The sequence below is a fragment of the Electrophorus electricus genome, chromosome 1, assembly GCF_041902795.1.
Source record: "Electrophorus electricus isolate QZ-2024a chromosome 1, ASM4190279v1, whole genome shotgun sequence".
NCBI classification, from domain to species: Eukaryota; Metazoa; Chordata; class Actinopteri; order Gymnotiformes; family Gymnotidae; genus Electrophorus; species Electrophorus electricus.
In genome coordinates, this window is record NC_137497.1 from 3,519,450 (window position 1) to 3,545,187 (window position 25,738).

The 25,738-nt window shown below is 43.8% G+C and overlaps 2 protein-coding genes and 2 long non-coding RNA genes across 6 annotated transcripts in view; 2 read left to right on the plus strand and 2 right to left on the minus strand.

Annotated features, from left to right (window-relative positions):
- On the minus strand, nucleotides 1–12,062 carry LOC145659003 (uncharacterized). Of its 2 annotated transcripts, none has more exons than XR_014124970.1 (2): nucleotides 11,508–12,062; nucleotides 1–878 (listed from the first exon to the last, which is right to left on the minus strand). It is a non-coding gene; the product is annotated as an uncharacterized LOC145659003 (long non-coding RNA). The 2 variants fall into 2 exon arrangements; XR_014124966.1 differs by lacking the exon at nucleotides 1–878 and adding an exon at nucleotides 9,574–10,956.
- The window catches only part of LOC118241364 (NLR family CARD domain-containing protein 3-like), an 81,653-nt gene that overhangs the window by 24,429 nt on the left and 31,486 nt on the right, over nucleotides 1–25,738 (plus strand). The window lies entirely within an intron of this gene.
- LOC145659437 (uncharacterized) lies at nucleotides 2,421–4,366 on the minus strand. Its single transcript, XR_014125661.1, has 3 exons — nucleotides 4,065–4,366; nucleotides 3,168–3,842; nucleotides 2,421–2,907 (listed from the first exon to the last, which is right to left on the minus strand). It is a non-coding gene; the product is annotated as an uncharacterized LOC145659437 (long non-coding RNA).
- Nucleotides 9,303–24,615, plus strand: LOC118241332 (uncharacterized). Of its 2 annotated transcripts, XM_081715241.1 has the most exons (7): nucleotides 9,303–9,492; nucleotides 14,242–14,347; nucleotides 15,992–16,285; nucleotides 16,395–16,685; nucleotides 17,276–17,412; nucleotides 17,482–17,607; nucleotides 23,414–24,615. In XM_081715241.1, exons 2-6 carry the CDS (start codon nucleotides 14,287–14,289, stop codon nucleotides 17,569–17,571), a joined length of 873 nt encoding a protein of 290 aa, XP_081571367.1. In that variant the 5' UTR covers nucleotides 9,303–9,492; nucleotides 14,242–14,286; the 3' UTR covers nucleotides 17,572–17,607; nucleotides 23,414–24,615. The 2 variants fall into 2 exon arrangements, with proteins under 2 accessions (XP_081571367.1, XP_081571405.1); XM_081715279.1 differs by lacking the exon at nucleotides 17,482–17,607 and having other exon boundaries at nucleotides 9,304–9,492.

The following is a 25,738-nucleotide window of genomic DNA, read 5'->3' on the forward strand; positions in this document are numbered from 1 at the left end:
TAAATAAATGACTAGTTTAATAACAGAAACACCAGGAACAATCCCAAAGGATAAGAGGTCAATTCAGGGTGAGGGTGAGCACTGGATAAATAAGGGGCTAAATATTAAAGGGAACCTACGGGAAAACAATGAAGCATAAAACTCAGAAAAACAGGGTAAAAAGCAAAGAAGGGGAGTACAAAGAACTGGGTTACTCAACTAGGTAAACAATGACCAAGACTAAATTACAGGTAACAAATATACGAGGACAACCAAACACTTGTATGAGTTAACTAAAGGGAAAGAAACCTAAAGGGAGCAAAGCGACGAGGACAGAGAGTAGACTACGATGTGGGATGATAGATCAGGAAAGAAACTTAGGAGAGTACACAGAAATAAGGTATAGCGGGCAGGAGAGCAGAATCAACTTAACGAACATGAACTGGGAAGGCTAAACCGACAAAGAAGATAACAAGAACAAGAGAGAACACTAACAGGAGAATGAAAATAGTAAATGGAGAGAGTAACTTAATTTGAAACACAAAGAACGAGTACAGTGTAACCATAAGCGAGGCAGAGTCAGAACATCAAAAACACATAGACACAGAAATGGAATTAGAAATGACCAACCAGCCGAAGATGCAGTGACACGGTTTAAATATACAAAGCTAACAAGACTATAAACAAGGAGCAGGTGAAAACAATGACGGGCGTTGAAAACAAACCAGGAGGTGGAGAAAACGAAACTAAGGACTGGAACACACGGAAGAGATTATGAAGCCAGGGAAACAGGAGAACCTCTGGTCCGCAAACATGACAGTAGCGCATTCAGTCAATGTTTCCACTGACATCACTGAGTACCACGGACAGTGACACTGCCATAGTGGACCTCCAACAAACTGAACAGAGAGAGAGAGAGAGAGAGAGAGAGAGAGAGAGAGAGAGAGAGAGAGAGAGAGAGAGAGAGCGTGAGAGAGCGAGAGAGAGAGGGGCTCTCATGTCACTGCTGCATGAGCCAGTACTCCTCAAAAAGCACAATGCTGCCTCTATAGACATCTACCTTGGAGCACTCTACTCACTGCAGTGATAGCAGGACTTAGCTTTTTGATAGCAGGTGACTCAGGAATGGAGCTGGTACAGATGTGGCCTGCAACCTACAGATCAACGCTGGACCCTGCTCTTCAAGAAAATGAGCTTCAGCATCTCAGTAAACAGATTTGGTTTTTGTTGGGTTAAAAACATTTTCTTTATCAAGCTGAACTCAGTGTCTCTGCAGGCCAAAGTTAAAATGGAACAGATTTATTATAGAGGCGATAAATAATGAAAATGCCTCAGAAAGAGAGAGACAGAGAAAGAATGTACTCAATAAACCTCTCGGTCCATGCTTTTACTATTACTAGTGAATTACTTTTAATTTCCTACTCTGGGTCCAGTTCAGACAGAGCACCATGTGTGTATAGCATCTAGCACCAAGGGGTTATTGAGCTGGTCCTTTCTAAGTTATGAAAGATCCATTGATGAGACTGGTTCTATGCTGGGCTAGATGGAAAACTGTATTGTTTTTGCCATGGTTTTAAAATGATGTGCAGTGAAATGTACTCCTGGGTCAAATTGCTTAGATATAGTATGACTCATCTGATTCGGACCAAGATAAGTCAAAACAAGGACTTGGGCAAGTGTTTAGGGCTCTAGGTCTCTGGTGATAAATATCTGGGTCAGCCCATTTAACAGAGTGTGTAAAGCTTTTCATTAACTTTTTATTGCTTATTGGTCAACATGTATTGTCTTTTCTTACCACTCAGTTTTAAAAATCAACAAATAGGACAGAACAAAACATTATTTTTATGCTATGGTCAACTAGTGTTTACTGGCAAACCCAAGAAATTGGTAAGAGTGGGGTTGGTTTTGAATTAGTATCAGCATAAATTAGCGGAACATAGATGTTTGTAAACTTTTGGATTCGCCTGTCTACTGAAGTTTTAGATGAAGAATCTCCCTCCTTAAATGTCACATATCTGTTCTTCAGTCATTTGTGGCCTTTAGAAAGGCTCCGTTAATTACAGCTATAATAGTGTTCATGCCTGTGTTGAATCGCACGATGTCTGGCACAATTCAACTGTGGAACTAGGTAGAGAGAATCTGACTGGCAGTACATTGGAAAGGTTTGATGCATATCCCATAGTCATAAAGCCTTGAATGAAGATGAAGGCTAAGAGAGCAAAAGTTATGTAACTCTTCAAACATGAATACTAAATGTACAATTCTGGGAAATCATGTCAAATTCCATTATACTGATGTGTTTATTTGATTCACTAGAAGACAACGAATGACTTGTGTTTGGAACATAGTCTTCCTTCCCAAAGTTATATTGACTTCTTATACTGACATTTTTTAAACATGTACAGACAATTTTCCCTGGAAAGTAACATATACACACAGACAGACACACACACACACACACACACAGACACATATATCAGAGATTTTGTCAATGTTCAAATATAAAAGGCACAGCACTATTTTCAAATATAACAGTGTAGTGTTTTTATTTTAGCTCTGCACAAAGAGCATACAGCATGTATGTGTAAATACGTGTACAAATGTGTGTTCAACTGTGTTATACACAATGCCACAGTGGCCTGCTCTACTTCAGCTTGCTCTTTACTGCGCTACACTTCACAGAGAGCTTTTCATGCTGCCTCTTCAGAATGTCTAGGTGGCTCTGCAGGTCCTTGCATGAATCCTTCACCTTCTCAAAATCTTGGAGCAGCGCAGGTTGTCTGCACGCAGCTTGTCCTTAGCTATCATTACCCCTGCCAGAGCTTTCAGCTTGTTGCCGATCATTACCTTTATCTTGGCCAGATCGGCTAGTTTGGCCTGGATCTCCAGCTCCACAAAGTTGATTGTTTCCTTGAGAAGTGACTGAAACTGAGAGTGGAGGTACACAACACTGAGATTATTTTCTATGCCTTCAAGACTCTACTGTGTAATACATCTTCCCATCCTACTCTGTGGTAATACATTTACTGCATTTTCAGTTGTAAATGGGGGCTCGAAATTTCCAAGGTTTGTGGTGGGATTTATGGGATGGGTGTTGTTATGTTTTCACTTCTACTGGCTATCCAAAAAGTCAACAAAAGTTGCCCCTACATTAGTCTTAATCTACTGAGTTTAATAGGACATCATACCTCTCTAGTGCTGGTAATTCCTTTCTTTATTTGAATAATCTCTTTATACTCCATGATCAGAGTCTTATAATTCTCATTTTCAAACTTCAGTTTTTCACCTACAGACCCCTTTGTCCTCTCCTCCAGTTCTCTAATAGTTTCTTCCCGGCTTTGTACCCTCATCTGCAGTGCAAGGTTCCGTATTTTTGCAGCAGTGAGCTTTTTCTCAGTCTTCTGCTCAGCTGCAAAGAGCCGTTTCACCTCAACAAGAGCTGCCCGCTTCCCCAGCTGCCGGGCGAGAGCCGCAACGACTACTTATTGCATCATCATGATGAAGGCTTGATATTCACAGTCCCACTGCTTCTTCTTCTCCTGGCACTGGGGCCGGAGTTCTTCAGCTTGCTGCTGGATTTGCACTGCGACTGCAACTTTAGGTCCTCTAGAATTTTCAGCTGGTCCTTGTAGCCATGGCGACTCCGCCTTGTACACACGGGCATTACCACATTTTCCCTTTCCAAACAGTCAGCTATTATCATCTGCTGCTCGCTGCTCAACTGGCAGAGTTCATCCCTTTCTGACAGGAGGCTCTGCAGAAGCGCTTGGTGTTCCTTATACTCAGCTTCAAGGTTACAACTCTCCATCTCCAGCTGTCATGAAATCCATCCAGACCAGGCTTCTGTAGCTGTTCATCTGAACCTAAAATTACGGGGCAGAGTTATACTAAAGAATCATCCAGTTCTATTAGTTAACAGATGGCAACTGCTGATTTTGTCCTCTTGAAACTGAGCTATGTTCAGCTGAGAAGGCTCTGTTTAAAAATATATTACAGCCATTAAAATGAAACCATATGTTAAAAACCAACAGGAATGAATTGGCATGTAATTTTCTTTGGAATGTATAGACTTTATAGTTCTTTACCTTTTTTTTTCTCTGAAATGGTAGTGGATGGCCACCATTGATTGGAGGTAGAACAAGTGGAGCAAAATGTGTGCTGTCTTTAGTTTCTGGACTGTGCACACCCACATCAAGAGCCTAAACAAAGTATACAAGGTTTTTTTCCACACTAGAATCTACATACTGACACACAAACACACATAACCATACACAATCTTCCATAAGGCCAAACAACTTTTTATTAAAACGTACTTAAAATGTATTCTATTTTTTCCATTCTTGAGGCAGCAGTACAAATATTTTTAAGGTATCCCATAGAATGTAAAGACTCAGACATTTCAGCTTTTAAATAAATTATGGATACAAATATCTGAACATTGTTTGCTTTCTGAGCACTGTGGTTTGGTCTTATTGGTGGCAGCTTTGTGCAGCCACCTTTCTGCTTTTCCATATCTACTGGCACCTCTCGTCTTTTGATGTGAATTCTAAAGATCGATAAGCCTTTTATTTTGGGGGGAACAGACCTCAGCCAATTACAATAAGCAGCACCTAAGCAAATGTGTACCATGGGAATGGTGAAGCTAGCACAGTACAGCAGCTAATATTAGCTAACCAGTTAGCTAGATTGTAGCATACTTTTGAAACCTTCTAGTTTAAAATATTTTAACCTTAGTACAGGTGGAGTGTGGACAAACACTAGCTAGCCACAAATCACTTACACAGCAGCGTGTGATTGACTGCGCCAGTACCCGCTCCTATTGCCTTAACAGCCTTATGAATATTCAGGAACTTTCCACAGCTCTCTCTGACCTCAGTGAGAAAGCCTCCTTCCTATTGGCTGTGCCAGTTCTCTGTATGACGCAGAGGTGTTTTGAATATTCATAGTGGTTTTAGAAGAAACCCTCTGATACAGATAGAAATAGAAATAGAGTTTACTGCTGTGTATATACCCTCCGAACACTATATTCTAAATATCTACTGCTGTGTAGAGTGTAACGGTAATTTGTGTACTGTCCCTTTAAGTTGCGTTTTACGTAAAATGCGTGTGCATGTATGCCACGCAGAAGAGGACTTTTTGTTGTACTGTACATGACGGACCATACTGGACCCAACACTTCTTTTGTTCTTAATTTAATTCCTCTATTGACGTGTTTATGAGTTTTGGACATTTCTACAGTTCATGTATGCACTGTCAACAGGATTACAAGAGCAAGCCTATGTCACATATTGAATAAACTGACAAGATTACTCCAAAACTGAGTTGAGTCTGACTTGCGTCTCCTCCACGTGCTTCACAGCCTTCTCTCTACCAGTTCCAAAGCTCTCTGCTAATCTGGGTTGGAGTATAATGTAAATAGGATTAACTCCAAACGCTACAAGAGGCACCTCATGGTTGCATAGTTAGAGTCCATTCTGCCACCATCCACATTTTTAGACATTTTCCAGCTCTTTATCAGTGGTTTGCTTCTGACCAAACGACTGCAGCTACCAAGATATTTTGGGTGGCTGACCACTATGCAGTGACATTGACATGCTGGAAATCTCCAGCCACCCTGCTGGGCACGGCACACTTGCAACACTCACTATATCAGTGCCTCCACTGTGCCGGTGCTTTGAAAGTATATGTTCCATGCTAATAACCCTGAAAAATTTAGAACTTATTTAATTAGTCTACTATTGCATATTGAAGACTGTACAGCCAACAGTGCATGGGTATGCTCAAATGAAATGTGGCCAGAGTTCCTCAGTGTGTTGAAGGTTTATGAAGAGTAACATTAACATCTCAGGAAATGTATGAGATACCATGCTTGTCCCTGGTCTAATTCTCTCACAAGCAAATATATTAATAAAGCACAACTAAAGCAAAGGCAGAATTTTGGGAACTGTTAGTGAAAGACAACAGAGTAGCATACAAGGATAGAAGAACAACATAAGAGAAAAAATGAATGTATATATCACTATCCTAAGACCCTTTAAACACAAGAAATACTGAGAGCTAAAACTAATACATCCATATGTTGTTCATTTATTGCCTCATCAAAAAACAGGCCAACACCAGGATGTTATTACAAGATGGCGCTGGTGAGGTCGGCTGCCGTCACGACTGCTCCGTCCACACCTGGCACTTTTTTCACTATTTTTTTCACTCTTTTCACTATCTCTGTCATCTCTAAAACCCTCCTCTCTGCATCATAACATGCATCTCATACAGCAGAGATGCTCTTATTTCTCTTGATCTACATAACACTCACCTCAAGCCGTCTCTAACCCCGGACCCAAGATGGCCGACGGAGATCCTGAGGGAGAACAAAGGATGTGATGCGAGTAAATGGCCTCGAAGAAAGCAAGCTGGCATCAGGAACAGGCTGAGGGCTCGGGCACACCGAGCTCCCTTACCTAGCATCCTGCTAGCCAACGTCCAGCCTCTGGACAACAAGCTCGACAACCTCCAGGTCCGTCCAGTTCCAGAGGGACATTCGGGACTGCAACCTACTCTGCTTCACCGAATCATGGCTGAACCCAGCGGTACCAAGCCAAGCTACCGCATGGACAGGACGGCAGATTCGGGGAAGTCGAGAGGCGGTGGAGTGTGTGTGATGGTAAACAACAGCTGGTGCAACGATGTCAGTGTTGTTACTCTTGCCCGCTCCTGCTCATCCAACCTGGAGCTGCTCGCCCTCAAGTTTCGTCCCTTCTACATTCCTCATGAGTTCACCTCGGTCATCGTCGACACTGTGTACATTCCACCTCAGGCCAACCCAGACACTGCACTGTGTGAACTTCATGAGGCTCTCACACAGTTTCAGGTACAACACCGGGATGCTGCACTTATCCTGGTCGGGGATTTCAACAGTGCTAACCTCAAGCGTGCAGTGTCCAACCTTTACCAGCACGTAACCTTCCCCACCAGGGGAAATAGGACACCAGACCACTGCTACACCCCATACAAGGACAGCTACAATGCACGAGCTCATCCACCATTTGGTGAGTCGGACCACACCGCCATCTTCCTCATACCAAAATATAAACAAAGGCTGAAACGGCAAACTCCGGTTCAGAGGGAGGTCGCGCACTGGACAGACCAATCGGTGGCCGCTCTGCAGGATGCTCTGGATGACGTGGACTGGAACATGTTCCGGCGCTGCACTGATGATGTCAGCAAGTATACGGAAGCAGTAGTAGGGTTTATTGGGAAACTGGTGGATGATACGATCTCAAAAGCCACCATCAAGATGTTTCCCAACCAGACGCCCTGGGTGGACAAAACCATCTGCGAGGATCTGAACTCTCGCACTGCTGCCTACAACATGGGGATCATCAGCGGGAACATGGATGAGTACAAGTCTGGGGCATACGGAGTGCGCAGGTGGTGAGAGAGGCGAAGTGGTGCTACGGGAGGAAACTAGAATCACAGTTCCAGCAGAGTGGCTCTAGATTCCTGTGGCAGGGGCTACGGATAATCAGGGATTACAAGAGCCCACCCTCCAGACTGATGACCAGGGACTAGATAGCATCTGCTGTAGAGTCCTCAAAGCATGTGCATACCAGCTAGCCCCGGTATTTACCGACATCTTCAACTTCTCCCTGATGCTTGGTATTGTCCCATCCAGCTTCAAGCGATCCACCATCGTCGCTGTCCCAAAGAAATCTCGACCTTCCGGCCTCAACAACTACCGCCCTGTTGCCCTCACATTGGTCGTGATGAAGTGCTTTGAAAAGCTGGTCAGAGACTTCATCACCTCTTCACTGCCAGCCTCCATGGACCCACTGCAGTTTGGATACAGCCACAACCGCTTCACTGATGATGCAATTACACATCTGCTTCAGACCATACTGACCCACCTGGACAAAGGGAGGGGTAATTATGTTAAAATGCTGTTTGTTGACTACAATTCAGCATTTAACACTATCATCCTCTCCCTACTAACTACTAAGTTGGAGGATCTAGGACTGCATCCATCCCTGTGTGACTGGATCTCCAACTTCCTAACAGACAGACCACAATTAGTACAGGTGGGCAAATGCGTCTCATGCACCCTCCCCCTCAGCACTGGAGCTCCTCAGGGTTGTGTCCTAAGCCCCCTGCTCTACTCACTGTACACCCACGACTGCGTGGCCACTTCCAGCTCTACCATCATTGTCAAGTTCGCTGACGATACCGTTGTCATGGGCCTGATCTCGGAAAACAACGAGAGGGCCTACCTGGAGGAGAAAATAATCTCCTCCTACACATCAGCAAGACAAAGGTGTTGATTGTGGACTGCAGCAAGAAGCAGGAGTGGCACTATCAACCTCTGAGGATCAACGGAACCACAGTGGAGAGAGTTGACAGTTTCAGGTACCTCGGAGTTCACATCTCGCAGGACCTGTCCTGGTCCCACCACACCAACTCCCTGGCAAAGAAGGCTCGTCAGCATCTTTACCAACTCAGACACCTAAGAGACTTCAGACTGCCCTCCAAGGTGCTTCTACACCTGCACTATCGAGAGCATCCTCACGGGGAAAATCACAGTCTGGTTTGGGAACAGCACCAAGCAGGACAGACAAGCACTCCAGAGGGTGGCGCATTCAGCAGAGCGCATCACTCATACGGAACTTCCTGACCTGCAGACCATCTACTACAAGCGGTGCCAGACCAAGGACCCCACCCATCCCAACAATAGTCTCTTCTCTCTGTTGACGTCAGGGAAGTGCTTTCGCTCCCTGAAGACCAACACAGAGAGACTGAAGAGGAGTTTCTTCCCGCAGGCCATTTGGGCCCTGAATCAGGGCAACTGATGAACTGTGGGGACCACTCTGTGTACTGTGTAAAAAGACTGCAATAACTGTAAACTGTAAATTGTAAGAAAAACTGGAAATTCTACAGTGTCTATATACAAATATACACACACACACACACACACACACACAGACACACACATATATATATATATACATATATATATATTACACTGTGTATATATACATGTTATACAAATATTGTAATCCTTGCATCTCTCCTCAGCTCGAACAGAACAGTCACAAAGGCATTTCACTGCAAGTTAGACCATGTATGATTATGTACGTGACAAACTTTGAAACTATTTTATTCACCTTCCCACAATAGGAAATGTTATGAGTAGCTAAGAAAGTGATCGCAAGATATGTTTAATTAAATAATCTAAAGAACACATTTATTTTAGATTTTCATTGTGTGCGATAAAGGAGCAAGAAAGCTTCTCCCTAGGGATGATGACGACACAAGATGTAGTCTCGCGCGGAAGCCTTCATTGCGGATGTGGGACGTGCATCAGATGTTACGACCACAAAACGGGGTTTACCGCGCAAGAGTGTTTACCACAAGTGAGGATTTCCTGTGTACAGGTGTTAACCACACAGGTATTTAACTAAAGATTCACAGCTGGATCACACCTCAGCTTGTGTGGGTTGATCTGCTTTGATCCACCAGACGGTGAGCAGCTGATATGTTTACATATAAAACGTTGGCTTGGGATTCGGTCCGCTGACCTAAGGTCGGGCCTGTATGTTATGTAGAAGCTAGCTTACTGTCTAAGTAATGAAATGGAATTCCAACAGTTACGATTTATCTTTATTTTGTGTAAACACATCCGTTAGTTTGCTGAATGCCCGCTAACTCTTAGAAATTTTCTCATTCTGGGTCCATGCTTGTTAGCTAGCTCTCCTAGCTTCGCTAACGTCTGTAGCTACAACGCTAGCTAGGTTAACTGGAAATGTAGCCTATCGGAGTATGATGGTTATTTCTACATGGGATCCTCAATTCCCCAGAAATGATGTTTAGATCCATGTGGCTTGTTACATATGAAAGATAAATGCTTTAATCCATATTCACCTTGTAGCGCTATTTCTGCTAAGTTAGCAACAGCTATCGGGCCTACATCAGCTCTCCTTCCATAACACAACATCAATAGTCACGAAGAGGAGTGTTTGTGCTCTTATAGACGTTAATCTAAGAAGTGTGAGGCCTTCTGCACTAATGCTTGTGCTTGATCAGTGTCTCATCCTTCACGCATTATGATGACTGTTCAGATACTTTAAACCAGATCCATGTAGAGAGAGATCTCGGAAGTTATCATCAAATATTAGCAGTGCAGTTGTACACAAAAGTCGAGACTGACCAATTTTGCTTTTCACAAAGTTTACTGCCTCAGTTTATTAGATGTTTATATGGTACAGCTAAGTACAATTAAGCATTTCAGACTAATGTTTCACCTTGGCATGCTGGATATTAGCTTCTGGGCAAAGTCTTGACTGATGGCAACCCATTCTTGCCTAATCAGTGCTTGGAGTTGATCACAATTTCTGCATTTGTCCACCTTCTTTTTGAGGATTGACCACAGGCAAAATCTTGAGCAAACCCACTCCCTTGGATGAGAAGCAACCCCATACATGAATGGTGTCAGGATGCCTCACTGTTGGCATGACACAGGACTCATGGTAGCGCTCAGCTTTTCTTCTCCAGACAATCATTTGTCTAGATGTCCCAAACAGTCTGAAGGGGGCTTCATCAGAGAAAATAACTTTACCCCAGTCATCTGCCGTCCAATCCCTATACTTCCTGCAGAATATCAGTCTGTCCTTGATGTTTTTTCTGGGAGAGAAGTGGCATCTTTGTGGCCCTTCTTGACACCAAGCCATTCTCCAAAAGCCTTCACCTCACTGTGTGTGCAGATGCACTCACACCTGCATTCTGCCATTCCTGAGCAAGCTCTGCACTGGTGGTGACCTGATCTTGTAGCTACATCCTCCTTAGGAGATGGTCCTGGCACTTGCTTGACTTTGAGTGCTCTGAAGCCTTCTTCACTGCAATTGAACCTCTCTCCTTGAAGTACTTGATTCAATAAATGGTTGATTTAGGTGCTGTCTTAAAAGCAGCAATTTCCTTGTCTTTGAAGACCTTTTGTTGCAATGCAATGATAAATATACGTGTGAAAACACCCAGTTAACATAATAATAAACAGTTAGCTACCCAGCTCAAATAATTTGGGTTTGGTGCTTCTAACAGTAATGTAATAAATATAGCTAACTAACCATAAACCTGACATCGTGTGTGACCTGTTTAACACAACAATGTCAGCTGAACAAGGTTAATTCAGATATGTGGCTGCGAACGTTATCTTCTATTTGTTCAGCTAGCGCTAGCTAGTAATATAGTAAACCAATGTTAACTGTGTAGATAGCTCGCATAGGCTAATATTGATGAATATTAGGACAGCTACACGGTTATCTTAAGTCTAACTAACCTAGATAAGCTACCAATATTCAGCAGAGTTCCGAGTAAACGTTACTTTGTTTCCTGGCTAGGATAGCTTAGCTAGGCTAGCTAGCTTTTCTTATACAGGCCAGGCGCTAACATGGCTAAGATATTTACGACGGGCTGATTAGTTAAAGTTACGTATCATGTCTAGATATCTAACCACAGTTACAGCGGTTGTCCGGCAGCTCTACCTCCACTGTCCTCGGCCAGGGGCAGTGAGGTCCGAGGCTGTCTGAGGGGTTCCCGCTGGCTGAACATGGACACACAGGCGTCCCCGCGTCCTAGCTCGGGCTGTGGGCCAGTGTCCCCCGGGCCAGGACCGCTCGACGCTGCCCGGGTCCTGCCAGCGCCGGGCGCCCTGTCGAAACGCTCCGTCATCACTCGATAAAGACGCCTGACTGTATATTATACAGATTATCTGTCGATAAAGTCGAGCCGTCAAATGCGAAGTATTATCTTTATGACCAAACGCTACACACCGTCTCTCTCTCTCATATTTAGCTGCCACGCTAACGCTTGCTAGCTCGTTAGCTGTTGTCTGGTGAGGCCTGTCAGCCCGTTTTCTTGCTCTAGTTTGTCTTTAGCAGGTCCGTTACGAACACCGACACCTGTCCCACATGCAGTCACTGTTTAATGCAACTAGTTCAGACTATTATAGAGCTTCAAGTAGCGATATATAGTCAACCGAATAGACATTTAACAGCATATTGCCATCCCATTACTCCAAATTCCTACAGTAAAAACACTACAATGTCATAATCTTAATATGTTGCAAAATGTTTTCCAAGTATATCACAGAGTGAACTGATAATTAGATTTTTTTGTTTTTCATGTAATTTCAAAATATACTATAGTGAACTGATTAGCTATTTGCACAATATTGCTCTATATTTTATCCACCTTCCCACATTAGGAAATCTTATGAGTAGCTAAGAAAGTGATCTTTATAAATGTAGTGGATTTAATAGAAAAAAAGGAAGGTTTGAATTTCCAAAAAAATTCCAAAAAAATTGTCTTCTACATATCCTCCTGACTACCAGGGGGAAAAAAAAGTCTCCTATTTCATTTTTTTTTACTTCCGCAATTGTTTGGACGGTAATGAGCATACTGAAAACATTTTTTATTTTTAACATTTTGAAAACATTTTCATTTTTAAAAATGTTTTCATTTTAAAAATATAATGTGTGCACTACAGTGGACATCTGAACACACTACCTATGAAATTGAATCATAATCACAGTAAATCAATCCCAAAGAAAATACCAAGTTGTCATAATATTTATGATGAAAACTACCAACAGCTGAGCTAATCTATATGTAACTCTTTTCTAGTGTATGTCTAGTGTTTGTATTTTGATATTATGGAGTTATGTTTATGAAGTACGATATTTCAAAAAGCAATTCCCTGTCTTTGTAACACAGAGGAAGATCTTGCACTTTGTACACATCACATACGTTTTGCTGTTGCAAACAGACAGGCGAGACATTGATGCATGTGTTTCATCCACCATCTTTGGGAGATGGATGGCCTCATAGTGTCTCAAAGCTGTATTTGTGTGAGGTTTCCACTTTTGATGTGGGGGAGTGTCGTCTTCACTCTCACTGGAGATTCCTACTTGGACCTGAGTAATAATCTGCTCACCAAGGAGCAATTTGAATTCAAGGAACTTCAGTGGTTTCTTTCCCAGAACTTAGCAGTCAGTCAGTCTTATACTGAAGCCATACATTGGTGATTGCCAAATCAAAAAAGTGGAAAATTGTATGCACTGTCCATTTCCCGAGTGCGAGTGGCCATCCTATAGAAACTTAGCAACTGGTTAACTGGTTTGTTGTCAAACCACTTGATGACAGCAAGTTCAGGATCTGACTGGACCACCACCTCAGATGCTCCTCTTCGTTTCCTTTTGATGGCCTGATCCCCTATAATGTTGCACTCCTTTGGAATTCTGTTATTCATGAGAGTTCCTGTACCTCCCAAGCATTTCTCCATCATGGTGTCCAGGACATTTGTAAAGAACCTGTCAAAAAACAGGTGGGTTCCGCTGGAAACAGTCTCTGCCAAATGAAGGACAGCTTGTTCTCCAATGCCCAATCCCTCTGTCACTCTGAAGGTGGTCTTACCTTGGTAAACCACAAAATCTAAGACCATACCACTTGGTGTGGCCAAGACAAACAGCTTCAATCCAGTCGGGTATGGTTTGCCTGGTACATACTGGTGAATTGGGCAGCGACCAGTAAACGGAATCATTTGCTCATCAATGGACAATTTTCCTGTTCTAAGCGTATTTAGACATCCTTGCCTCACTTTGTTCAGAAAGGGCCTGACTTTCCACAAGAGGTCTCTGCTTTTGTCCTCATCTGAAATATCAAGGTCATTGACAATCTTAATGGAATTTCTTAGTTTATAGAATAGATTTTTGGTCATGGATTCTGCCACTACTTGAACTCTGGTGTTTGAGGCCCAATACATTTGTATATTTAATTATCCTAGACAGGCCACGTAGACAGAACTGCCAATGAATGTTTTCAACTCTTCAGTAGTGGTGTTTAGTGCTGTTCCAGACACAAGGACTTCACGTTGGTTTGTGCGCACAGCCATTTCTTCAAACACAGAGTAATCAATGTACTGTTGAAAATAATTCACTGGGGTACAATTTTGGTGTGTTATAGCATCATTACTTGATGGGACAATTGAACAATGGGAGAATTATCCAGTTGAGGGTAATATATTTTTACATGACTTTAGAAACTGGTTTAAAGTTTTCTTAGGAGATTCATATAAAACAGGACAACAACATTTCAAGACAAAATTTGCTCAATGATAATTATTAAGCACTAATTACTTTTAAAAAACTATGATAGTCTTGTTCTTTTAAGGTAATGTTGATTAGGGCACTGAATAACTGGCTTATTATAATTTTCCAGATTCTTCCAGTGATCCCTACAGTACTGACTAGATTCTCCTCAGCCATGACATCCTATAGCATGTGTCCCTGGGTCCTTCTGTTATCTGTGCTGACAGTCATAACCAGTAAGTTGACAGAATGGCTTCTTTGTTTTCTAAATGTTTCAGCTTGGTCCCATTCTGTTGTATTATAATCCAGTTTTATAACTGTATGTTATTTGTGCTTAGCATAGAAAACAGAACGTACCTGAGCATAGAAAACATTTAGTAATTGGCAGAATATAAACTGAGGTAAATGTTATTTTGTTATTGATACATGAAAGTTGCAGCCATTTTATTTGGTAATGGATATATTTAACAAGCGATAGAGACGAATATTGACCTGATATCTAATATAGCCAACCTTGGGTACTAGAGAGAGGAACAGAGCCTCTCTTCAGTAATATGCTCCCACACAGGCTGGTGTTCAGTCTTGTCATTCTCCCCTTTATGAGACCAAACCCTGGGGCTCATCTATTGCAATTTCTCTGGTATCTCTCTATTAAGCTCTTGAGTTCTGTGGGTGTGGTTTTTGTTTTGTTTTGTTTTTTTTGGAGGGGTGGGGCATGTCTGTTAATTTTCACATTATATCATAAGTGTAAAAAACTTAATTCTTCTCTCATACCAGACATTAGCATACAAACATAATGCATTGTCAGACTTCTATAAAAGACAAACAGACAATACACGTAAAATCAAAAGACAGAATAGGTTATATTTGTAAGGGCTGGCACCAGGCCGAGGCCCCCCGGCCACCAGAAGGAGAACTTGAGTCAACCACACTACTAATCAGGCTTGATGCCTGACAGCTGGGCTAGATCTGTAAAAGCCCAGTGACCCAGTCACTTAGTGCTGGGTCTTTGCTAAAGTTTTAAGCCAATGTTCTAGCTGGTACCTCTGGGTATTGAGGTCTGTGAGCTCGTGTGCTGTACCTCGCTTCTGCTCTGCGAAGGTGTCTGGGTTTTTACATGTGCCCTTCTTTCTTTAGTTTTCCCTTTTGAGTCTGTCTCTCCTGAGGCTTCCCTTAGCCATTAAAGTTCCTCCAGGTTTCTGCTTTTGTTTGGGAAGTTTTAGTTTGGTTTTCCCCAGTGTATGCCATTCTTCCTGTGTTGTCCTTTGTTCTCCCTTTTTCCATGCTTGGTGTTGTGGTTCAGTTTTTCCTCTTGTTTTACCTGTTACAAGATCTAACTGTTCTGCTCACGGGCTCACCATAACTGGGTTGCTCACCCAGTAGGTTGTCGGTGTCATCACCTAGCTGATGTGGGTTCGAGCTCACCCAACAATATTATCATGCTGTCAGTTTCCATGTTCTCAACAAAGGTTAGGAAAGGTTGCTGAATAGTATTCTGGCAGACTTTCTGACAGCATATCTAATCTTCTCCATGGTATGGGGATGGGACATGACTTCCCTGATCCAGTGACTGTATGTGGGTGGAATGGGTTCTTTCCATTTAAATGGTGACTATCCTAGAGAAGGTCTCAAAGATGACTTGCCAGAATGTGTAGAGCTTTGGCCATTTCCAAAATGAATGCAGTAGTATTGGGGTTACAGGAGTAGGAAAGCATAATGGAAAGCAGTCTGGCTTCAAGGCAGCAAAGTCCTCCATCACTGATCTGGTCTAAAAGGGGTGTGGTCTCATTGTCTGATTTATGCTCTTATGGAGTTGTTTGTGTTTTTATTCTATATGTTTATTTAGTGCCTTTTAAAACTCCACTTTCTTAATCTTTCAGTGCCTGTATCTACTTCTTCAATAAAGGTGAATCTTCATGACAATGCTACTCTCCCCTGCACTCAGACATGTTCTGGTCTGGTCATGTGGACTGTGTTCCATAAACAACATGACATTCTGGCTCAGTGTGACCGGATATCCTGTCAGTCAAAGGAGGGATTTTACATGTCCCATGATCAGTACCTGAAGGGAGATCTCTCCCTCACCATCACTGATGTTGATTACACTAAGAGGACCTGGTACACCTGTGAGTGTGGTGGTGTAGACATCTGTGCTATGAGCCTAGGGATAGAGGGTAAGGGTTTGTTCTCTCAGTCTTTGTTAATGAACCCCTAATGATTTAGGTTTAATAGTGTGTATCAGATTTGAACCCATTTGAAATTACTGATGGTTTTTGTTTTCAGCATTGAGTTCTTCAGTTTGGATCAAGTCCAATGAAAATCTGGTGCTGGATTTGTTCATATCGGAGTCAGTGAAGGTGATTTATAACAGCACAGGTGCAGCTGCTCCCTCTAGTGGACAAATCTGCACAGTGGCTGGAAGCTCATTACAATGTAAAGATGAATACACCCAGAGAGCATCTCTTATCTCTGCTGTTGAGCTGAGAGAAACAGCACCATCTGATAGTGGAGTTTACACGATCTGGGACACCAGTAATGAAGAGGTCATTCACACATACACAGTTACTGTTGAAGGTATGTATGTAATGTGAATACTGTGATCTCAATGTTGTCTAGAATTATTTTGTTAGGGAGAGAGTGTACGTAGTGTCAGTAAGGAATCTAGATAAGGTGTGGTGATAATTTAATGCAGTTCTCAATAACTGCATTATAACTGCAGACTGTTAAATAATGGCATCTTGTCAGCTTACGAAACCCTAGTAGTATAGTTTATTTTTTAATTAGTAAACTTGTGCATGAATAGTATTTCTCATGAAGGGGATGCAAAGTCAGACTGCTTTCTTGCATTATGAATGGTCTGCTTATTGTTTGTCAGACTGTAATATGTAAATGTGAACAGATTGGGCTTTACAACAGCTGTTGTAAGTGTCCTGGTTCTCATACTGCTGTTGTGTGCATGTAAATGTTATCTCATTATGCTGTGTGTTAATATGTAAATGTAGTCAGTGATGGTGTAGTGATTATGTACCAGAGTGAACACTGAACCATCATATGAACCACAGTTTAAACAGTATATGGCACATGTTAAAACCATACACACATGATTATAACTCTGTACTGTTTAAATAGTGGTTCATATTTACTGACAATTTTGTGTTTTTCAGAAGTCCAGCCATGTCCAGATGAGAGCTCCACAGTGACGGTGTTGGCGGTGCTCCTGGCTCTGATGGGGGCAGGGCTTGTGGCAGCAGGGCTGGTGATTGTGCAGCTGAGGAAAAAAATCAGCAGCTCCAGAAAGGAGGTACATTGAAGGGAAACTGTAACCATGGTAAGAGAGGAGATATTACAGAAAGATGGATGTGTGTTCCAGGTCCACTGCCAGGATTTCCAGGATTTTTTCTTTTTCTTGTGGGTGGTGGTTTGCACTGTTCTGTTGTTGGAATTGCTGCTTTTGAGTTGACGGAGTTTGTGATCTGTCCATCGCTCGAACAGTTTGGTAAGTGCTGCAAGGTTGACCTTTTGCTAATAGCTGACTTCTTTGATGTAGAAGTTCCTCGTACTGTGACTAAGAGGGACATTTATTTAGTGTTGGAGTCTTGTCTTGTTCATGATGGGATTTTGCCTGAGAGGGGTAGCCCGATGGGTGTTCAAGTTCAAGTTCGGTTTATTCGTCACATACATAGTCATACACAGTATAACGTGCAGTGAAATGGTAGAGTATATGTATATATATATATATATATATATATATATATATATATATATATATATATATATATATATATATATATATATATATATATATATATATATATATATGCAGATAAATATATATATTCTATGTATGTACAACAATATATAAACAATGTATGTACAATATATGTATATTATGATTATATACACAATGTACAATGTATATGGTTGGGTATATATGTACACAATCTACAGAATGTACAGATCCATTTTATATAATAACATATCTACAGTTGTTGTGTAACAGGGTAATTGAGTATAAATCTATATATACAGATGTACAGATATACAGTCATGTTACATGGTGGTGGTGGTCCCCACAGTTTATCAGTTTCCCTGATTCAGGGCCCGAATGGCCTGTGGGAAGAAGCTCCTCTTCAGCCTCTCTGTCTTGGTCTTCAGGGAGCGGAAGCGCCTCCCTGACCTCAACAGAGTGAAGAGTCTATTGTTGGGATGGGTGGGGTCCTTCACAATTTTCTTGGCCTTGGTCTGGCACCGCTGGTAGTAGAGGTCTGCAGGTCAGGAAGTTCCGTGTGAGTGATGCGCTCTGCTGAACGCACTGCCCTTTGGAGTGCTTGTCTGTCCTGCTTGGTGCTATTTCCAAACCAGACTGTGATGTTCCCCGTGAGGATGCTCTCGATAGTGCAGGTGTAGAAGTTCCGCAGTACTTTGGAGGGCAGTCTGAAGTCCCTTAGGCGTCTGAGGTGGTAAAGACGCTGACGAGCCTTCTTTGCCAGGGAGTTGGTATGGCGGGACCAGGACAGGTCCTGCGAGATGTGAACGCCAAGGTACCTGAAACTATCTACTCTCTCCACCGTGGTTCCACTGATCCTCACAGGTTGGTAGTGCCGCACCTGCTTCTTTCTGCAATCCACGATCAGCTCCTTTGTCTTACTGACGTTTAGGAGGAGATTATTTTCCTGGCACCAGTTTTCCAGGTGTTTAATCTCCTCCAGGTAGGTCCTCTCGTCATTGTCCGAGATCAGACCCACGACAACGGTGTCGTCAGCAAACTTGACAATGATGTTAGAGCTGGAAGTGGCTGTGCAGTCGTAGGTGTACAGTGAGTAGAGCAGGGGGCTTAGGACACAACCCTGAGGAGCTCCAGTGCTGAGGGTGAGGGTGGATGAGGCGCAGTTGTCCACCCGTACTGATTGTGGTCTGTCTGTTAGGAAGTTGGAGATCCAGTCGCACAGGGATGTATGCAGTCCTAGATCTCACAACTTAGTAGTGAGTAGGGAGGGGATGATAGTGTTAAATGCTGAACTGTAGTTGACAAATAGCATTTTAACATAATTTCCCCTCCCTTCGTCCAGGTGAGTCAGTGTAGTGTGGAGCAGATGTGCAATTGCATCGTCAGTGGAGCGGTTGTGGCGGTATGCAAATTGCAGTGGGTCCATGGAGGCTGGCAGTGAAGATGTGATGAAGTTTCTGACTAGCTTTTCAAAGCACTTCATCACGACTGATGTGAGGGCGACAGGGCGGTAGTCATTGAGGTCGGAGGGTCGAGGTTTCTTCGGGACGGGGACGATGGTGGACCGCTTGAAGCTGGACGGGACGATACCGAGCGTCAGGGAGAGATTGAAGATGTCGGTGAATACCGGGGCTAGCTGATCTGTGCAGGCTTTGAGGACCCTCCCGCAGATACCGTCTGGTCCCATCGCCTTCCTGGTATTCACCCTTTTAAACACTCTCCTCACGTCACTCTCCGTGATGATGAGAGGGCGCTGTTCTATGGTGTGCCCCGCGCATGTGCCATCGACTGCGCCGATAGTGCCATTAGCACTAGCGCCGTTAGCATTGGCGCTGTTAGCACTAGCGCCGTTAGCATTTGTGCTGCTAGCATTAGTGCTGCTAGATGTAGCTTCGAAGCGAGCAAAGAATGTATTCAGCTCGTTCGCCAGAGACTCATCCGCACTCATCAGTCCAGAGGGTGGGCTCCTGTAGTCCGTGATCATCCGTAGTCCCTGCCACAGGGATCTAGAGCCACTCTGCTGGAACTGTGTCTCTAGTTTCTTCCCGTAGCTTCGCTTCGCCTCCCTCACCGTCCTGTGCACTCCATATGCTGCGGACTTGTACTCATGTTCCCACTGATGATCCCCGCATTGTAGGCAGCAGTGCGAGAGTTCAGAGCCTCGCGGATGGTTCTGTCCACCCAGGGCTTCTGGTTGGAAAAATTCTTGATGGTGATTCTTGGGATCGTGTCGTCCACCAGTTTTCCAATAAACCCTACTACTGCCTCCGTAAACTCGCTGACATCATCAGTGCTGTGCCGGAGCATGTCCCAGTCCGCGTCATCCAGAGCGTCCTGCAGAGCGGCCACCGATTGGTCTGTCCAGCGCGCGACCTCCCTCTGAACCGGAGCTTCCCGTTTCAGCCTTTGTTTATATTTTGGTAGGAGGAAGATGGCGGCGTGGTCCGACTTACCAAACGGTGGATGAGCTAGTGCCTTGTAACTGTCCTTGTATGGGGTGTAGCAGTGGTCTAGTGTCCTGTTTCCCCTGGTGGGGAAGGTTACGTGCTGGTAAAGGTTGGGCACCGCACGCTTGAGGTTAGCGCTGTTGAAATCCCCAACCACAATAAGTGCAGCGTCCCGGTGCTGTGCCTGAAACTATGTGAGAGCCTCATGAAGTTCACACAGTGCAGTGTCCATGTTAGCCTGAGGTGGGATGTACACGGTGTTGATAATGACCGAAGTGAACTCCCGGGGAAGGTAGAAAGGACGAAGCTTGAGGGCGAGCAGCTCCAGGTTGGGTGAGCAGGAACAGGTGAGAGTAACAACATTGGCATTGTTACACCAGCTGTTGTTTACCATCACACACACTCCGCCGCCTCTCGACTTCCCCGAATCTGCCGTCCTGTCCATGCGGTGAACCGAGAAGAACTCGGCCGGCTGGATAGCGTGGTTTGGTACCGCTGGGTTCAGCCACGACTCGGTGAAGCAGAGGAGATTGCAGTCCCGAATGTCCCTCTGGAACTTTATCCTGGCCCGGAGGTCATCGAGCTTGTTATCCAGAGACTGGACGTTGGCTAGCAGGATGCTGGGTAAGGGAGCTCGGTGTGCCCGAGCCCTCAACCTGTTCCTGACGCCGGCTCGCTTCCCTCGAGGCCTTTTCCTCGCGCCGCGTCTTTTGTTTTCCCTCAGGATCTCCGTCGGCCATCTTGGGTCCGGGGTTACAGACGGCTTGAGGTGAGTGCTATGTAGATTAAGAGAAATAAGGGCATCTCTGCTGCACGAGATACGTGCCGTGGTGTGTAGAGAAGGGCTGCGGAGAAATCAGGGGTAGCGGGAAGAGCGAAAAGATCGAAAAAAGTGCCAGGTGTGGACGGAGCAGTCGTGACGGCAGCCGACCTCACTGGCGCCATCTTGATTTGGTGTTGCGATGGGCTCAGCACGATGTTTGCCGGTGGCAGAGGCAACTGATGACTCTGAGGCTGGTGTATGTATAGATCCTGGTATGTGTGTGTTCCCTGGGGTAGATCCTATGCTAGCGCTGGGGTTGGAGATGACTTAAAAAAACAGGAGCGTGAAAACTATTGTGTGTTTTGGGCTGTACAAATTGAGCCGGACTAGGTGACGCTGATGAGGATGAGTATGGGTCCCGAGAGGCCGGTGCCTCTTCCTCAGAAGCTTGCCTCACCTATGCCAGCCAGCCCATCACGGGAATTTTGTTCCGGTCCCTAAACCATGCTCTCCTCGAGTGGCCTTGCTCCCAAACAACTCTACTCCCGCTGCTGACACTTTTGATGTCAGTCGTCAAATTGGCCTTGTGCCTGTTCTCAGGGAAAATGAGGTGGACGTCTATTTTCCGATATTTGAGCGCATTGCGGCTTCTCTGAGATGGCCTAAGGACCTATAGTCACTAATGCTACAGTGCAAACTAGAGGGCAAAGGACAAGAAGTGTGTTCCTGGCTAACTCTTGCACAGAGTTTAGACTATGAGGTTGTTAAAGCCACTGTTCTCCGAGCCTACGAGTTGGTTCCAGAGGCATACAGACAAAACTTTAGGTGCCTAGTAACGCTAGCTTCCCTCCTCGAAGCTCTCCTGTGCCTCAAAAGGCTGCCACTGCCGTTACGCCAGCCTGTGTCCGCGGACCTGTTTCCTTACTCACAGGCTTCATGTTCCCTGCCCGTCCAACCTCGGCCTCCTGTGTCTCCGTTGTGTCCTGCTGCTGCCTCGTTGTTCTTGCCTGGTTTTGTCTTTGCTCCTGTTGTGTTGTCTGGTCTGGTGCCCATGTCTGTTTTTGTTCTGGTTCCTTTGTGCCTGGTCTGTTTTGCGTTTTTGTAATCCTCACTCCTGGCACGTTCTCGTCCTCAGTCAGTTTCTGTTGTTGGTTCTGCTCTTGCTGCTACATCTGTTTCAGGTCCTGTTCCTTCGGTTTCTGTGTTGATTCTTGTCATGTTCTGTCTGCTTCGGTTCCAGTGCCTATTCCTTGTCATGCCCCATAGTAACAGCAGCTGCCATGGTGATAGCAGGTAAAGGTGTGGAGGACACCTCACTGTGTTTCATTCCTACAGCAGGTGCTCTGGACCTCTGACAATGATGGAAGCTGTTCAAGCTCTGATGGCAAAAGATGATCAGGAGAGAGTTGTCAATCACTTTTTATTAAGCCAATCAACAACATGAGTAGCCCAGATAAATGTTCAGTAGGGGTTTGTTGTCAATGTGATATGGTAATTTAAGGAGGAATAGTGACACGTTTGTCTAACTGCCCCTTTTAATCGTTTTTTTAGAGGGGAAAATGTGAAGAATTGTGTGGTGTATGATGAGCTTTCCTTCTAGAGAAGTGGTGATTTGGGTTTTCAGATCGAGAATACTTGCATAACTCTCATAAGCCATTGTTGGACACAAAAGAGTGTGTTGTGAGAAGTGTCTAAACAAAGCTATATTTTCTTTTCAGTGTACTGAAGTAGTCTGGCTAAGGTAGCAAACTGACTACACTACTGGTGTTATGTAGAGCATTAGCCCTGCTGTGTAACATTACTCTATCAGCTCCATCACCAGCAGATGCAGGTGGAGAATGTGAATGTTATAATTATATTACAGTAACTAACATTGCTGCTGGCCCCAGTGACGATGGGCGTGGAGCAGGACGCACAGACTCCCTCAATACTGAAACATTTATTAACGAAAACACGAACAACAACAGTGGCACCCACACATTAGCGACAGACATAACGGTACATATAACTAGACACAGGTTACATAACAATGGATATACACACATTTAAACAGACTTCAGCAAACAATGACTACCACAATACACACACTAGCAGGGGTTTAAATAGATACGAGGGTAACCCCGTGCAGTTACGGAGGGTGTGGTTACAAATAGGGTGAACCCCCCCTGCACGCGGCAGGCCGTACCATGTGTTTCGGGGGGGGGCTACTGTTGAGCTACTGAGACCAGAACAGATTCAATTCTATAGGTGCCAAATATGAACAAATCTGTGTTTTTGCATGTTTTGAGTATGTGCTGAATTTGTATGTCATTAGGTGTGGTACACGTTTGTATGTGAGGCTGTGTGTGTGTTCGTTCTCTCACAGGGAATCTGTTGAAGACGCTGATGAACATGTCTCCTGTGAGGGGGCTTTTTCGGGGAGTCATAAAGGACACAAGGGCGTTTCTGAAACAGGAAGTCACTCTGGCTACATCTACCTTACCCATGACCTTCTCCTGCATGCATACATACACAACAACAAAATCAACATCATCGCACCAGCTGGACCAGCACACACACACAGGAGCAGTGTGTGGGTGTGTTATACTACACCTGTGTGGCAGGAATGTGTGCTGTATCCGTTTCCTTCATCACACCCCTCAACACTTTAACCAGATAGAGTGTAGCAGAGAGAGACACACACACATACCCACACACACAGTATGAATCACAACCATCTAAACTGGCTGAGTTTTCCTGTGTTCATTTCATGGTTCACTTTTGCCTGCACCAATTCACTCTGAGAAGAAGCACAGTGAACAGCATCATCTGTTGGGGATGATCTGAGACACAATGGCACCATGAGGACCAGGAGGATATGAGCTGTATACAAGACTTCATGTATAAACAAATGAACAGAATTAGGAGCTGCTGTTCTGTAAGCAGAGTTTAGTTCCAGCTCCACTCCATGAGATCTACTGCCCTGCAGACTCTAATTGCAAGTATCTCTACATGATTTACACATACATTAACCCACCATAAACAGTCATTAATGAAATATGACAAAAAATCTTAGGTGTTTTTCTGGCGTAACTCCCACAATAGCCACCATAGTGCACTATAAATTCTCTCTCTTTTCTGACTCTCAACTACACGAACAATCCAATCTGCAATACCTAGCATCAATTTCTGATTGGCTGTGTGCAAGTAAATCAGGCTGTTCCTCAAAGATGCATAAGTTTATGTAAAGATTTAGGTTGTGCTGCTTCTCTCAACTAACTGTTTGACCTTTCAAGCACTTTATTTCTGCCTTGAACCTAAACTATTTACACAGCTATTACAGACAGGTCTACCAGCTATATCTGATACTATGGGATCAATACAGAGTAGACAAGAAATTAAACTGAATTCATACTATCATCATAACATGCCCGTGACGGTGCAATTAGCAAAAAGATTTATTGCATACACACCTACAGGCCGTGTCTGATTCCATAATGTACAGAAGTTTTATGCTTGCATTTTAGCAGTGATGAAAGTGTTAGTCTGGGGAAAAAAGGTGAAAAATTAAAGCCTGCCTTAACCTCATTGGTCTGTGTGATCATTTGTGTGTTGTGATTGGCTAGTCATCATTTTGGTTCCTGTGTACATTAGTTGGTCCATTTCTTCTTCCTTTCTCTTTGTCCTGAATGTGTTTTATTTGGAGTATGTGATGTGCTTTGATATGAATTTGTAACAGTTTTAGGAAAACTGACGTCGCTGCTGTTGTAAACCAGACAGCTCCACAACCTTGATCTCTAATTTATGTCCTTTGTTCTGATGTGGGTGTATCCGTGTTGCTCAATTCACCATGTGGTTTGCTTGCTCATATTTAAGATTTTAGATGCCTCTATCCTTTCTTGAATAACAGTTGATAATTTGATAAGAGTTTGATCTGTGTATTTTATAGAGCTTCAAGTAGTGCTATATAGTGACATTTAACAGGATATTGCCATCCCATTACTCCAAATTCCCACAGTAAAAATAACTTAGCCATTCTAAAAGTAACTACATAAGAGAGTGTATTTCAAGAATTTAGTGGATCATTTGATCTGTTTGTTTTATAAAGATTCAATATGTGCAAAGAGACATTTTACACAAGCTTGCCATCCCAATACTCTACATTCCTGCATTAGATATTATTTGACACATCATGGTTAGTTTACACTAGTTATGTCACCACCTTTATGGTGTCACACCAGTTACACAATGTAAACAAGGTTTTATATGGCACAAATAGAAAATTCAGCAGCACAAAGTACTGCGGCCAGTTTGGTTAAAATATAAGACATACAGAGTGCCAACTTGACTTGGTTATATTGCAAGAACTCTGAGAGGGGCGTGGCCAATGCCTCTTCTGATTATGCGATCTAGCTCATCTCATCTCATAGTATGTGGGGTCTAATACCATGTAAAAAGATTCACTCAGAATATGAACACCTTCCATGTGCGTGAACAACACTCAAAGACTAAGTCTGGACGGCCATTTCAACATAGAGAGACCAGCTACAGAAGGTGGTAGTAGGGGATTAACGTGAACTGCGCCGGCTGAATGGAGGAGGTGTGGTTATAGAGGGGCTGAGCAGAGAAGTGTCACCTCACTCAGGATGTCCACCATGGTCTTCCTGGGCAGGTCTCTCAGGTGATCCCTGTACTGAGCCAGACTCTGTAA